The sequence below is a fragment of the Hypanus sabinus genome, chromosome 7 (genome assembly GCF_030144855.1).
Source record: "Hypanus sabinus isolate sHypSab1 chromosome 7, sHypSab1.hap1, whole genome shotgun sequence".
NCBI classification, from domain to species: domain Eukaryota; kingdom Metazoa; phylum Chordata; class Chondrichthyes; order Myliobatiformes; family Dasyatidae; genus Hypanus; species Hypanus sabinus.
Window position 1 is genome coordinate 157,512,167 of NC_082712.1, and position 16,307 is coordinate 157,528,473.

At 37.8% G+C, this 16,307-nt stretch overlaps 1 protein-coding gene across 2 annotated transcripts in view; it reads left to right on the forward strand.

Annotated features, from left to right (window-relative positions):
- mettl15 (methyltransferase 15, mitochondrial 12S rRNA N4-cytidine) overlaps nucleotides 1-15,484 on the forward strand; it is an 87,304-nt gene extending 71,820 nt beyond the window's left edge. For both annotated transcript variants that reach the window (XM_059976005.1, XM_059976006.1), the window contains exon 5: nucleotides 14,947-15,484. In XM_059976005.1, coding sequence (XP_059831988.1) covers nucleotides 14,947-15,386 — 440 coding nt within the window. In that variant the 3' untranslated portion in view covers nucleotides 15,387-15,484. The remainder of the gene's footprint in view (nucleotides 1-14,946) is intronic.
- Nucleotides 15,485-16,307: the final 823 nt, after the last annotated feature.

The following is a 16,307-nucleotide window of genomic DNA, read 5'->3' on the forward strand; positions in this document are numbered from 1 at the left end:
ATTCTCATAAGGCATGTTTGCCAATCCAGACAACATCCTTGTAAATCTCCTCTACACCCTTTCTATGGTTTCTACATCCTTCCTATAGTGAGGTGACCAGAACTGAGCACAGTAGTCCAAATGGGGTCTGATTAGGGTCCTATATAGCTGTAACATTACCTGTCGGCTCTTAAACTCAAACCCACGATTGATGAAGGCCAATACACTGTACGTCTTCTTAACTTCAGAGTCAACCTGCGCAGTAGCTTTGAGTTTCATATGGATTTGGACCCAAAGATCCCTCTGATCCTCCACACTGCCGGGAGTCTCACCATTAATACTACATTCTGCCATTATATCTGACGTACCAAAATGAACCACCCTCACACTTATTTGGAGTGAACTCCATCTTCCACTTCTCAGCCCAGTTTTGCGTCCTATCAATGTCCTGCTGTAACCTCTCCACACTCTCCACAACACCTCCAACCTTTGTGTCTTCAGCAAACTTACTAAGCCATCTCTTCACTTCCTCATCCAGATCATTTATAAAAATCATGAAGAGTAGGGGTCCCAGAACTGATCCCTGAGGCACATCACTGGTCACTAACCTTCGTGCAGAATATGACCTGTCTACAACTACTCTTTGCCTTCTGTGGGCAAGCCAGTTCTGGCTTGCCCACAAAGCAATGTCTCCTTGGATCCCAAACCTTCTTACTTTCTCAATAAGCCTTGCATGGGGTACCTTATCAAATGCCTTGCTGAAATCCATATATACTACATCTATTTCTCTGCCTTTATCAATGTGATTAGTCACATCCTCAAAAAAATTCAGTCAGGCTCGTAAGGCATGACCTGCCTTTGACAAAGCCATGCTGACTATTCCTAATCATATTATGCTTCTCCAAATGTTCATAAATCCTGCCTCTCAGGATCTTCTCCATCAACTTACCAACCACTGAAGTAAACTCACTGGTCTCTAATTTCCTGGGTTATCCTTACTCCCTTCCTTGAATAAAGGAATCCTCCAATCCTCTACAACCTCTCCAGTCCCCATTGATGATGCAAAGATCATCACCAGAGGCTCAGGAATCTCCTCACTCGCCTCCCACAGTAGCCCGGGATTACATCTTGTCCGTTCCGGCAACTTATTCAACTTGATGCTTTCCGAAAGCTCCAGCACATCCTCTTCTTTAATATCTACCTGCTCAAGCTTTTCAGTCCACTGCAAGTCATCCCTACAATCGTCAAGATCCTTTTCCGTAGTGAATACTGAAGCAAAGTATTCATTGAGTACCTCTGATGTCTCATCTGGTTCCATACACATTTTTCCACTGTCACACTTGATTGGTCTTATTCTCTCCCATCTTATCCTCTTGCTCTTCACATACTTGTAGAATGGCTTAGGATTTTCATTAATCCTATTTGCCAAGGCCTTCTCATGGCCCTTTCTGGCTCTCTTAATTTCATTCTTAAACTCCTTCCTGCGAGCCTTATAATCTTCTAGATCGCTATCATTACCTAGTTTTTTGAACCTTTCGTAAGCTCTTCTTTTCTTCATGACTAGATTTACAACAGCCTTTGTACACCATGGTTCCTATACCCTACCATCCTTTCTGTCTCATTGGAGTGTACCTGTGCAGAACCCCACGCCAATATTCCCTGAACATTTGCCATATTTCTTCCGTACGTTTCCCTGAGAACATCTGTTTCTAATTTATGCTTCCAAGATCTTGCCTGATATTTCCCCTTACTCTAATTAAATGCTTTCTTAACTTGTCTGTTCCTATCTCTCTCCAATGCTATGGTAAAGGAGATCATAAAAATGCTCTCCCACTGAGAGACCTGACACCTGACCAGGCTCGTTTCCCAATACCAGATCAAGAACAGTCTCTCCTCTTGTAGGCTTATCTACATATTGTGTCAAGAAACCTTTCTGTATTCACCTAGCAAACTCTACTCCATCTAAACCCTTTGCTCTAGGGAGATGCCAGTCGATGTTTGGGAAATTAAAATCTTCCACCACAACAGCCATATGCCACTTGCCACTTAGAATGTTCTACAAATCATATGACCAATTCACTTTGATTATGATTTGTTGAAAACAACAAATGCCATAAATTAAAATTTCAAAAGCTATTTGTAGCTTAAATTTATAATAGTGAATTGAGGCAATATTTTAACCAAGCATTTATCTATAAAATTTGCTAACCTACAGCAGTTAAAGTGGAAAAGGAAATTTGCCCTCAAGCCTGATTGTGGTTAAAACAGATGTTCCTGGCCAGCCTTAAACAATCATTCAAGCAGTGAAATTTGTAGAACATTCTAAGTGGCAACCCTACATATCATATGTAAAGACTTGTTTTGGAATGCCAGGTGCTGAAACTCATCTTACTAAACATTTGGTTTATTTTATTTTGAAATTGAAAACTTGATATGTATCGGAAAAGAATTATTGCATTGGGTTTTATAGATAATTCTTTACTTGTAAAAGCACTGACATCTTAATCTGGATGCAGAGCATCAGTTTAGCTGGTCCATACTTGCATTTATTCTCCATGTAAGTAACGAGTTCAGTTTCTATTTGACTATGAAAGGAATATGAAAGCAAGACTACAATATGTTAATGTTATGGGAATGTGGTCTGATCAATGTCTGTCCTTTGAAAATTGATATCTTGGTACATGGCAACACAGTTAAGGAATTTGTTCTTATTGAATAATTACTTTCTGTTGGTATTACAATACTTTAGGAAGATTATAGCGTGCAAGATAGCTCAAGAAAAGCAGGGAATGAGAACTCACCAACATTAAACATCAATGCGCTTGCAGTGGGTCATAGGTTACAGCAAAAGCAGAGGCCTTTTACCCCGTTTTGTCTGTACTGGTTCTAAGTGAAAGCAAAGCTGCTGCTCCCACTCCTCCACTTCTTCTCATTCCCCTGCACTTTGCTTTCCTGCTGAGTACTTATTCAGATTGAATACCTTGATTGAATCTGTTTCACTATTCCTCCTTGCAGTGCATTCCGTATCCCTGTTACTCTACTTTTATTTTAAGTTTCTTTCTGCATGTCACTTCTATTTTTTTTTGCCAATCACCTTCAAATATGTCTTTTGGTTCCTAAGAATAGTGACAAATTCTCAAGCCAGGTTCCATTCTAGGATTTTGAAGGAAGTAAAGAAACTATTCTTGTCTTATGAGGATAGGTTGAGCTTTTTTCTTTGGAGTGAAGGAACACGAAAGGAGACTTGATAAATATGTGCAAAATTATAGGAAGCATAGATTAAATGGATAGCCTGAGATTTTTACCCAGGGTGGAAATGGCTAATACAAGGGGGTCTAATTTTAAGGTGATTGGAGGGAAGTATGGGGTTTAAGAATATCAGAGATAAGTTTTTTACACAAAGTAATGGGAGCATGGAACGCCCAGCTTGCGATAGAGGCACATACATTAGGGACATTTAAAATTTTTTAGAAAGGCGCATGGATATTTAAAAAATGGAGAGCCATGTAGGAAGGAAGGCTTAGATTGATCTTAGACTAGGCTATGAGGTTGGCACAACATCGTGCGTGGAGAGACCAATGCTGTGCTGCGTTCTGTGACAGTCTGCTATTTAAAAGGAAAGCGAGATGAAAAATGGGGCAATTATACACCAGTTAATCTAAAGTTAGGAAATGACTTAAATCTGTGATTACTTTTGAACAATTTGAACATTTGAAACTGAGAGAGAGCATGAGTTTAAGAAAGGTAAATACTACATTTTCAACCTGAATGAGATATGTAAATTAAAGTTGTGCGCAGTGGATATCTATGATTATTATCTATATGATACTAATATGAGCACTGGGTTTAGTGAAGGTGGACAAAATAGTTGGCAAGGGTATGGTGTGCGGAAGGTCTCATTTCTGTGTTGTACGATTCTGAGAACGGACTTGATAAATGCTTTGCAAAGAAACTGCTCATTAAAGATGAAGCTTATAGAGCTGAAGTCATATTTTTATCTAGTCGGGAAATTGGCTCAGTAGCAGGAACAGATTAGAGATAATGGGCTGGTACACGTAATTAGTTGGTGCAACTGGTAGAAGTCCATATCAGTTAATAACATGGATAGAAAGCAACAGAAACATCCAAATATACCAGTGACCAAACTGTACTCGTAAGTAGAAGAAATGCAAAGCCCTGAACAGAATAAAGTGCTGTGAACACCTCTAATGGCCTTGCAAAGGATGCTTTCCTCTAAAGGGAGTGTAAAGTAATTTGCTGGAGTTGTATCAAGCCAGAATTCAAAAGGTGAAGTTGTAATTTCATTGAAATTTCTAAAAGTTTGGGGAAACTGATCTCTTTATCAAGTGTTTGGGAACCTGAGGAATCTGCATTCTGAAAACTAGACTGCAAAACAGTGGAAGTTCAAAAATGGCAATGTATCCTCTAACTGATTTAGCTTTAGTTAAACAGAAATGGCAACTTTATTGAATTAGATCCAAGGCCAGCAATGATCTCAATAAATGATGAAATAGGCTGAAGTAGTTAAAACCACCATTAATATTTATTTTCCTCTATCTCCCATGAACCTTTCATTCACCAATTAACTTTAGTTACCTTATAGATAATTTATCTCCAAGAAGTAAATTATAAAAATTCATGATTAATATTTAGTTTTGTATTCAGCTTTTTGAAGTGCTGACTTCTGAGACATGATTCAAAGTAATTATTTTCCAATATTGATTTGTTTTCAATTCTTGAACAAGAAGGAGCGCTTTGGAAAAAAAGACAGGGAATTCTGAGCAATCCCACTTGAGAGCAACAAACTCACATTCATTTGGATGGAAACTAAAATCTTCCTTGTCTGTCTGATGTACTGATTAAACATGCAAAGCTATTAGTGGAACTAGCTTATTCATCAATGAAAAGAGGTTTTCAGGAGTAATGTGAGAATAGGTGGTGGGTATTCAAATTTAGTGACTTACGTTAGTTGAAACTTGAGTTGACATCAACATGCCATTCCTTCAGTTATTTGGCTCATTTGATTAAATCCTTGAAGACATTTTAGTGTTTGTGTAGTCAGTTTGTCAGTAGTCTTCTATTTTCCAAAAAAATAAATACTCCAGAGAATATGATCAACACCAAAATCCTTTATTAATTTCTGTTCTTTTCTATTTTAATCCACACGGGCAAATGCCGTCATCACCAGCTTTTGGATGTTACTAAGCCACAAAAGAGGGGAGGAAATTGAATCAATATTCACAGTTGAAGCTGAAGCATGCTGTGTCTATGACTATCTGTCAATCGATGCATTACTCCATCACAGTGAGTAAATCTTCCCAGTAGTAGAATGTTGGATTCCCAGTATTCAAATACCAGCCAGCAATCATTGTAATGCTTCGATGGACAAGATGTTATATTTTCTGGACTCTGTTAACTCAAAACATTCAGTCTCTAATTTTATACTGTGGCAATAGAGAGAGAAAAATGAAAATCACTCCTGTGACTGCTACCATTTTGGTGAACAATTCTGCTGTCATTTGCTGTGGAGCAGCTTGAGAACAGCTGTGGGAAAAATCCACAGCCATAGTCATGACCCTTGCAAATGAAGTAGAATAGATTGAAAGTAAATGAAATGCATAGATACAATCTGTATCTAAATGGTTTATTATTCTATTAATCATGTGATATAGGGGTGGGAAACTGTAGTTCTATGGTGTAGAAATGTTCAGGAGAAAACCATACAACAATGATCTTAATTATTAAAATTATTCTTAAGACTGCATCGAGTTCATTGAATTTCAATTCAGTTAACTTCAAAAACACCAGATGTGGTACTGAAGAATGCTAATATACAAAGATGGGAAGGGTGGGTAGAGGTGGGGGGGTGGGTACACGGAAAGCAGGTGGTGGTAATCGACCAGAATTGTATGGGTAACCTACAGAATTTTAAATGTGTTATCTTTAAAGCTTTATTTTGTAGTTGATAAAAATTATTTTTTGAAATTTTTAATGGATTCTACTGCAGACTTAGAACGTGACTGCTGAAATTAAAAACTTAGAACATAGAACATGACTGTCAAAATGAATATCCCTGCTGCGTTCAGTACACCAAAGAGCTTTTTTGAATTACATTGAGACACTGATTATTTTTGAAATTTTGCAGTGTTTCGTAAATCTTATGCAAGAATGCCAACTTTCTGGACTCAATCAATTTAAAGAGTACTGTGTTAGGTACTTGGGATATTTAAGTGGTTTAAACTTCAGAGCAAAGTACATTACAGATATAATTTTGTAACTTAACCTCTTCAGTAGCCCCAGTCTAAAGGAAAAAAGGAATGTCAAACTGCTTCTTTTCATTTTTTCATAGATTTTGGAGAATGCATGAAATCAGCTGCATTTTAAGATTTTACAGCAATGTTTAAATTATTTTTGTTACCCATATTATTAATACTTTTTCTCATTTTAAATTTGCCATCATTGTCCTTATAACAAAAAAGCTTTAATATTCATCTTTTGCAATCTAATTTCCAATTTCCCTGCCTCTCCTACCACTTGCATTTCATTATCTTTGGTTTCCATCAGATATTTCCTCACTTTCCCTTATTTATCTTATCTCCATGCTGCTCCTCTGATACTAAAACACTGTATCAATTTTCCTCAGCATGTTGGCAGCCCCAGTTATGTTCTATCTCATAACAGTCTCTCCTATCCTCCCCTGTGACTAACTTTTCAGATATTTTCAGATGTACAATACTGACTGAGTAGAAATTTTATGCAGCTATATATTGAGATATCAAATCTGTTGTCTTTGGATCCATCCTACAGCAGCGTTTCCAAGCTACTGGTTTTATTTCAATGGATTTTGAAGGTTCAATTTACTGTCAGGGAGTGTATATATTATACAATTTGAAATCCTTATTCTTCACAGACATCCACAAAACGGGAAAAATAAACAATGAATGGATGGCAGGAAACATTAGAGCCCCAAAGCCCCCCTCACACCTCCATACCAAAGCAGCATTACCCTTTGCAACTTTGGTGTCATATTTGACTAAAAGGAGAGTTCCCAACCTGGGGTCCAATCATCTTAATGGTATTCATCCATGCATGGTATTCATATAATGGTCCAATCATCTTAATGGACTAATACTTAATGGTATTAGTCCATGGCATAAAAAAAGATTGGGAACCCTTGGACTAAAAGATTAGCTGATAATTACATATCTCCATGACCATAAGATAGCCTATTTTGTGTCTGTCATGCTGCTTTATTTGCTCTTGCCTCCTTCCTTCCATGGTCTACTTTTGTTTGAACTCTTATCCATGGCATTTCTACTTTTCAATTCCAATGCACTTCTGGCTAGCTGTTCTCTTTGTACCTTCACTAACCAAGGTTAACCAAACCTCTACTTCCGATCTCTTAGTTTTCACAACATCCTACTCATTTGAAATTTTTGATAACCTATATTGGCTCCTTGTTAAGCATCATGATTTTGAAATATCCTTTTCAAGTCCTTCTATGTCCCTGTAATCACTTCCATGCCAACAACTGTCAGATGTTATATTAAAGCAAGTCATTATTGTATTAGTAGCAGTTGACTTTAGTAATGTTTTATTTCCACCATTTTTACAGGAATGAGTTGGATTTCTGTATTTTGAACTTTGCAAAGATGAATCTTTTCAACACTTTTGAACTATAAGATCAGTGTAGATCTAATCTTCAAGTGAGAAAAGTGCATAAGAATCAATAAAATTGTCTTTTTGGACTTATGGTTTAATCTATTGAGCTATTATTTGCAGTCAATATTGCACAAATACGCTCACTATGGACCTCAAAGAATACTCCACAAGTATCTTGTCCTTTTCTGACAGTGCAAGGGCATCCTACGGCAGAGTCATCCACATTAAGGAATTTGCATAAGCAGAAGATAAGAATGCTCCAGTCATGATATATTTTTTTAAAAAAACTTCACAGCCAGAATGAAGCTAGTGATAGTTGAAATACAGTACTGAACAAAAATCTTACACATGTTTGAAAAAATTCTGAGAAGTGAAGATGCTTTCCAAAATAATAAAAAGTTTCTAAATATCAAAAAGAGCAGTAAGTAAAACAACTAAATCAAATCAATATTTGGTGGGACCACCCTTTGCCTTTAAAATTGCATAAATTCTGTAGGGCTTATCGTCAAGCAGTTTCATAACAAATACACACACAATGCTGGAAGAACTCAGCAGGCCAGGGATAATCTATGGAAAAGAGGACAGTTGACCTTTTGGGCCAAGACCCTTCAACAGAAGTCCTAATGAAGGGTCTCGGCCTGAATCATCGACCATACTCTTTCCCATAGATACTGCCTGGCCTGCTGAGTTCCTCCAGCATTGTGTGTGTGTGTTGCCTGGATTTCCAGCATCTGCAGATTTTCTCATGTTTGAGTTTTATAAGAAAATGGGCTGGTAGGCTGTTCCAAACAAGCTGGAGAATTTGCTGCAGTTCTTCAAACTTTGGCTACCTCACTTGCTTCAGTTTCTCCAGGTAATCCCAGACAACCTCAATGATGTTGAGATCAGGGCTCTCTGAAAACCATACTGTCTTTTGCAGAACTCCTTGTTTGTCTTTTCACTGGAGATTGTTCTTTCTGACCTTGGCTGTGAGTTTGGGCTCATCGTTCTGCTGCAAAATAAAGTTGGGACCAATCTGACACTGTACTGATGGTATTGTGTGATGGATAAGAATCTGCTTGTACTTCTCAGCATTGAGGATTTCATTAATTCTGACCAGATCACCAACTCAATTTGCAGAAGTGCAGCCCCAATTTTTCAGGAGATGTGCTTCACTGTTGGCAACAGACACTCATCCATGTAGTGATCTCCAGCTCTTCTACAGCCAAACTGCTTCTTGTTTGAGCCAAAGGTTTTAAATTTTGACTCTAAATCCAGAGCACTTGCTACCATCGTTAAGCAACCTAGTCCTTGTGTTTTTTGCATGGGTGAGTCTCTTGGCTTTATTTCAACTGTGGAGGATTGGCTTTTTGGCAGCATCACTTCCATGAAGACCACTTCTGATAAGACCTTTCTAGACTGTAGGGGGGTGTACTTGGGTTCAAGTAGGTTATGTGAATTCAGACATGATAGCAGTGCTGGACTTTCAATTTAGAAGGGATATCAGTTTGATGTGTCTCTTGTCTATTGAACTCAGCTTCTGTGGCTGACCACTGCATTTCTGGTTCTCAACCTCGCCTGCTTCTTTGTGCGAGAACTTGGACAACACATTTGGAACGGATGCTGCCCGACTTGCTGAGTTCATCCAGATTTTTTGTACATCTTGATTTGGCCACAGCATCTGCAGTGTACTTTGTGTTTACATTTTGGATCTTCTATCTGTCAAGAAATTTCTGCTAGGGAGAGACCTTGCTGATGCAGGATGACTACCTTGTGTTTTGCTGCCCTTCACCCAGTTTGATTCCTTCTACATCTGCTTCTGTTTCAGTTTATCGGTTTAGGTCATTCAGCTCATTATGTCATTGATCATTGGCATCCTGTTTGTTATCTTTGTTTAATCATGGACTAGGCTATTTACAGTACCTATAAAAAGTATTCATCCTGTTTGGAAGTTTTCATGTTTTATTGTTTGCAACACTGAATGGCAGTGAATTTAATTTGGCTTGCTTGACACTGATCAACAGAAAAAGACTCTTTCATATCAAAGTGAAAACAGAACTCTACAAAGTGATCTAAATTAATTAAAATATAAAATACAAAATAATTGATTCCATTAGTATTCACCCCCTTCAAGTACTTAAATGCTACTTTGCAGCATTGCAGCCTTGAGTCTGTGTGGGTAGGTCTCTATCAGCTTTGCATGTCTGGACACTGCAATCTTTCTCCATTCTTCTTTACAAAACTGCTCAAGCTCTGTCAGCTTGCATGGGGATTGTGAGTGAGCAGCCCTTTCAAATCTTGCCACAAATTCTCAATTAGATTGAGGTCTAGACTGACTTGGCCACTCCAGTACATTAACTTTGTTGTTTTTAAGCCATTCCTATGTAGCTTTGGCTTTATACTTGGGGTCATTGTCTTGCTGGAAAACAATCTTCTCGTAAGTCATAGTTCTCTTGTAGAATGCATCAGGTTTTCCTCCAGGATTTCCCTGTATTTTCCTGCATTCATTTTACTCTCTACCTTCACAAACTTTTCAGGACCTGCTGCCATGAAGCATCTTCACAGCATGATGCAGCTGCCACCATGCTTCACGGTAGGAATGATGTGTTTTTGATGATGTGCGGTATTTGGCTTACACCAAATATAGCATTTAGTCCAGAGAACCTTCTTCCAGCTGACTTCAGAGTCTCTCACATTCCTTCTGGCAAAGCCTAGCTGAAATTTCATGTGAGTTTTTTTCAACAGTGGCTTTCTCTTTGCTATTTTCCCAAAAAGCTGCGACTGACTTTTGATTCATAAATCAACGTATTGAGTATAGGAGCTGGGATGTTATGGTGAGATTGTATAAAACATAGTTGAGGCCAAATTTGGAGTATTGTGTGCAGTTCTGGTCATCTAACTATAGGAAGGATATCAGTAAGATTGAAAGAGTGCAGAGAAGATTTACTAGGATGTTGCCGGGTCTTCAGGAGTTGAGTTAAGGGAAAGATTGAACACATTAGGACTTTATTCCTTGGAGCATAGAAGAATGAGAAATATTTGTTAGAGGTTTACAAAATTATGAGGGGTATAGACAAAGTAAATGCGAGTAGGTTCTTTCCACTTAGATTAGGAGAGATAAATATGAGAGGACATGGCTTTAGGGTGAAAGGGGAAAGGTTTAGGGGGAACATTAGGGGGAACTTCTTTGCTCAGAGAGTGGTGGGAGTGTGGAACAAGCTGTCATGTGGTAAATGCGGGCTTACTCATAAATTTTAAGAATAAATTGGATAGATACATGGGTGGGAGAGGTCTGGAAGGTTATGGACTGAGTGCAGGTCAATGGGACTTGCAGAATAGAATAGCAGAATATTACAGACTAGAAGGGCCAAATGGCCTGTTTTCAGTGCTGTAGTGTTTTATGGTGAAACACCCGGACAACAGTTATTGTATGCACAATCCCTTGCATCTCAGCCACTGAAGCTTGTAACTCCTCCAGTGTCTCTTGGTGGCCTCCCTCACTAGTCTTCTTGCACCGTTACTCAGATTTTGAGGACGGCCTTCTTTCTCCATTTTCTCTCCATTTCTTGATGTACTCTTGGAAATTTTCTTGTATCCATCTCCTGACGTGCTTTTCAATAAACCTTTTTGCGGAGTTACTTGAAGTGTTCTTTTGTCTTCTTGGTGTTGTTTTTGGCAGAATACTGACTCTCCAGCAGTTGGGTCTTCCAGATACAGATGTATTTTTATTACCATCAGTGGAAACACCTTGACTGCACACTATAATCTCCATTTAACTAATCCTGTGACTTCTAAAACCAATTGGCAGCACCAGTGATGATTTAGTGTGTCCTATTAAAGGGGGTGAATACTTAAGCTATCAATTATTTTGTGTTTTATGTTTGTAATTATTTTAAATCACTTTCTAGAGATCTGTTATCACTTTGACAAAAAAAAGTCTTTTTCTGTTGATCAGTGTCAAAAAAGCCAAATTATATCAAAGGTGATTTAATGTAAAACAATAAAACATGAAGACTTCCAAGGTGGGGTGAATATATTTTATAGGCACTGTACATACCAAGTAAGTTTTTATTTGAAAAGTGGTCTATTACTAACATGTTACAGTCTTTAGCAAAATAAAAAAATCTCTAATATTGGAAAATGAATGGTTAGAAATCTAAAATTTGCTCTTTTCTATGACAAGTAATGCAGAAGGCAAAAATTAAATATCTAAAGCAAAATTTATATAAGAATCTAGGGTCGCTTAGTCCTTTGCCCAGTATTGTATTATAATAATCTTTACAAATATTATCTAATCCTTTGTTGTCCTGCGGGTAGTGTTCCCACATAGCTGAATCATTCCGATTTGATTCTGACCTGGTGTGCTGAATGTGGTAGTTATCCCTTTGATCTCTTGGGTTACTCCTGAGCATTCAGTTTCATCCCACATATCAAAGGCATGTAGGGTGCCAGGTTACTTGGCTACTGTAAATCATTCCCTGTGTTGCTGCCTGATGGGGAAAATTAGGGGAGTAGCGGTGGATATGTGAAGAAAAAGAGGCTGTTGGGAAATAACTGAGTGAAGGAGCTAACACATTGGCTGAAATGCCTCTTACATTGGAACTAAGTACATAAAGTGAAGGGGCAGGTTATTTAACCTATAGTTCTTCAGTTTTTTTTTCAGGGCTTATTCCATATTAAATAAATAAAATAGTTTTCTTCTCATGCCTCCATCAGTCATTAGGGCTCTCTAAACACTGAACAGCATGCAATGAAAGGTTCAACTTGCAGGGGAACCTCAAGGATAAAGTTCGTTACTTTTAATATCAACAGTGTTTTCACTGGTGCAAGTTAGGGCTAAGTTTTAATCATCCTTTTGGAGTTTACAGGTGCTAATTCAAGAGCAGTCAGCAAATTAAGGGATTACTACCTGCAATTCACTTATGCCCTTTAGGATTTTTCATTGCATAGAAGTGGCCAGAAAAATATGTCAGGATGCAAGAACCGAAGTTAACTGTTTTATTATTCAATGAATATTGAATTACTAGGTGAATCTCATCAGCGGTAAGTCATTACTGATAGATTTGTTCTCAAGATCGTAGTCCGATATAGTTCTGAGGACCTGAGGTCACCGCCATGCTTGATCTTGGAGAGTGATGGTAAATGTGCTCCAATATGCTCAGTAGTTATATTTGGATTGCATGAAAATATAATTTTCCTGTGAGTATAGTTCAAGTACCTCTGAATCTCCCATGTGTTCATTTTCCTTGACCTAATCCCACACTATTCATTGGCAGTTTTGACTGCTCTGCCATTGAAGAAATGTCATAGTCTGCAAGACACTATAGAACTTAAGATATGAGGCTGAGGCTGAGGCTGTGGACCTGCTCCAGCTGTTCCAGGCTTCATGTCGAAGGAATCACTTTCATTCTACGAGGGGTGATTGATAGGTTTGTGGCCTAAGGTAGAAGGAGTAAATTTTAGAAAAACTAGCACATTTATTTTTCACCCTCCCCTAGTGTTGCCACCACGTCCTTGTGGACCTCCTTGGGTGATAAGCTCTTGAGACCAAAGTAGCTGATGACTGCACGAAGGCCGATGTTGTCCATTTTCTCAGACAGTGCTTACTTGCAACTTTCAATTATCTGAAACAGAAATACCACGGAATTTTAACTTCAAACTTACTGCATAATCACTCAAAGAGTTGAACTGCACATGCAGGTAACAAGAGCTGTATAACTCATCTCCTTCTACCTTAGGCCACAAACTTATCAATCACCCCTGCTGTGGACCACTTTCTGGGAAGTCCAAGACACCGACTTCTACAAAGGAGGGATCCGTATGCTCCACAACCGCTGGACTAAGTGTGTAAATGTAGGAGGGGACTACGTTGAAAAATAAATGTGCTAGGTTTTCTAAAATGTAACTTCTTCTACCTTAGGCCACAAACTTATCAATCACCACTTGTAAATGCTGGTGCTTACTTTCATTGTTTGCACAATTTGTGTCTCTTTCCCCCCTTCCCCTCTCCTGTTTCTTGTTTTGTGGTTGCTTGTAACGAGATGAATCTCGAGGTTGTTTAATTTGAACATTGATAATAAATGTACTTTGAATTTTGTGTAAACAACAAAGAAAGTAAAAGGAAAATACAAATGGTGCACATATTCAGCAGGTTAGCCAATGTTGTTTGTGGGTTATTTGCACAATTCTCCATTGTTTCATTATGTTTTGGTATTAAAATGAACAAAGTTCACACAACTAAGTATCACTACTTTGGCAGTATGGTTGATAATAATTTCCTTATTTTTAACCACAGATAAAAAACTTCTGAAATGACCTGACGTGTTTCACTTTATTCAGTTCATGAGTTCCTAAGAATATACTGCAATCACAATGTACAGTCATACAAAAGAATGAATGATTTTGGCAAAGTAATTTTCTAGCAAGTATCTTATGCATCCAATATTGTGTTTCATCAGATCAGTTCATGCCAGTAATTATAATGAGCTTGTTATGTGTCATGCTGCTGTGAACTATCACATAAAGAAAGATTGCCCTTAAGAATCCACTGTTTGCATTCTCCCTTCTTTGTTGCCATGAAAATAATGGCTTGGCAGAGCAGCCACAATTACTATTATGTTTGAAATTAATATGAAGTTTACATAGTTTTAATTGGTAACTGATTTGTTTTGATTTCATTGAGAATTCTATAACATCGATGAGCCTGATCACTGTGTTACCAAATGACAGATCTGAGTGCAACTGCTTGAGGAACAGAAGCCAGCTTATAAACTCTGTAGTCAGTTTTTAAATTCATTTGGTCTTTGGAAATCAAAATATTGTGCATCTCACTAGCATTTTTGTACAGCTTATTAAACATAAAATTGCTTAACAACTAAATGACCCAGAGTAATGAAATTAGATGTGAGATGCATTCGTTGGCAAGTTATATTTGAGCAAATTACTAAATTTAAATCTGGGCAATGAAGGTAACATTTTCAGTGTTACATATTTTGTTCCCCAGTATATATTTCTTTAATTTCAATAGAAAGCTTTATTTTAAAAGGTTTATTTTCACTATAATGTAAGAATGGAAAATGCTGGAAATACTCAGCTGCTCAGAGAGTGAAAGATTGTCAACCTAAAATTATTAACAGTCAGTCTGTCTCTGTCTGTTTGTTTGTCTCTCTCTCTCTCTCTCCCCCCCCCCTCCAAAGATGCTGCCTGACCTACTGACATTCCTAACACATTCTCTCCTTTTCTAGATTTGCAACACCTGAGGAGTTTGCTTTTGATTCACCATTCTTGTATGAAAAAATTGATTTTTTTTTATTATTGGCTTTACAGGAGCATTTCCAGCAGCAGCAATGTACGCACGTAAAGACCTGCTTCAGAGATCTACACATGTGGCAACCAAAACATTCCAGGCTTTACGAATCTTTGTGAATGATGAATTGAATGAATTGCTTAAAGGACTTAAGACAGCTCACAGATTCTTAAAACCCCAAGGCTGCTTGGTTGCATTGACATTTCATTCGCTCGAAGATCGGATTGTGAAACGTTTCCTGCAAGATATAGATTTTTCGGAGAAGCCCAATCTAAGTGCAAGGCAAAAAATTAGGCAAGGGCTTCAAAAGGAGCCAGAGGAAGGTGAAACATGTCACACAAAGCAAGGCGATTTGAACTGGTCAAGCATTCAAAAGAAAGTATTGACTCCTGACTTCCAGGAAATTCAGCAAAACCCACGTGGACGTTCTGCAAAACTTAGAGCTGCCAGAAAATTATAAAAATTTAGCTCAATTCAAAATGAAATTTCATATGCTCTTTTTGTAAATTTAATGAAAATGTTAATAAACAAAAATATTACCTCATGGTTGCTGATGTAAAGATCAAAATTTAAGATTAAAAATTTAGATGTGCTTTTCAAAAATTAATAGGTATATAAAATTCATTGAGGAGGAAGGTCTTGACAGTCTTGCAACTCTAAGAAGTAAATCTGGGAGTGTGACCTATTAAATTCAAGGTCTATTTCCTAGGGTTCAGAAATTCACAATGTGGATACTAGTTTGATCTGATTGGTCATCTGGTGAGAGAGTGGGGTGAGTGTGGAAGGAAATGGAAAGGGCTGTAAATTGCTTTAGGAAGAAACTAGTAGAGGGGTATTGCCGTTTGTAATGTCAGGATGCAAGGAACAGGGAAAGAGGATAAAAGAGCGGGACTTCATAAGTAATGTTCTCTGGATCACTACCAGTGTCATTTGATACTGAACACAGAAATAAAAAGATGAGTATGGCTGAAGAGATGGCATTGAATTGAAGACTTTAGATTTCCTAGGAATTGGTGAAATATGACTTTCTTAAGTCAGATGGATTGTACATGAGCAGAAATTAAACTAATTTCTTCAGGGAATCAAGAAAGACGAGAGGACTAAGGATGAGAGAGGAGAAATTTAGTAAGAAAATGAGGGTTAAGTTTTTCATCCAGAGTGTACTCTGCATATGGAATGAGCTGCCAGAGAAAGTGATTGAGGCAAGTGTGTCAAGGACATTTAAATGACACTTGGACAGTTGTGAGGATAGGAATGATACAGAGAGTTACAGATATAGGGGGATATAGGTGGGAATCTTGGTCAGCATGAATCCGTTGGGCCAAAGGGCCTCTTTCCTTTCTGTATGACTATTAGATCAGTGAAAGAAATTCTAATGGGT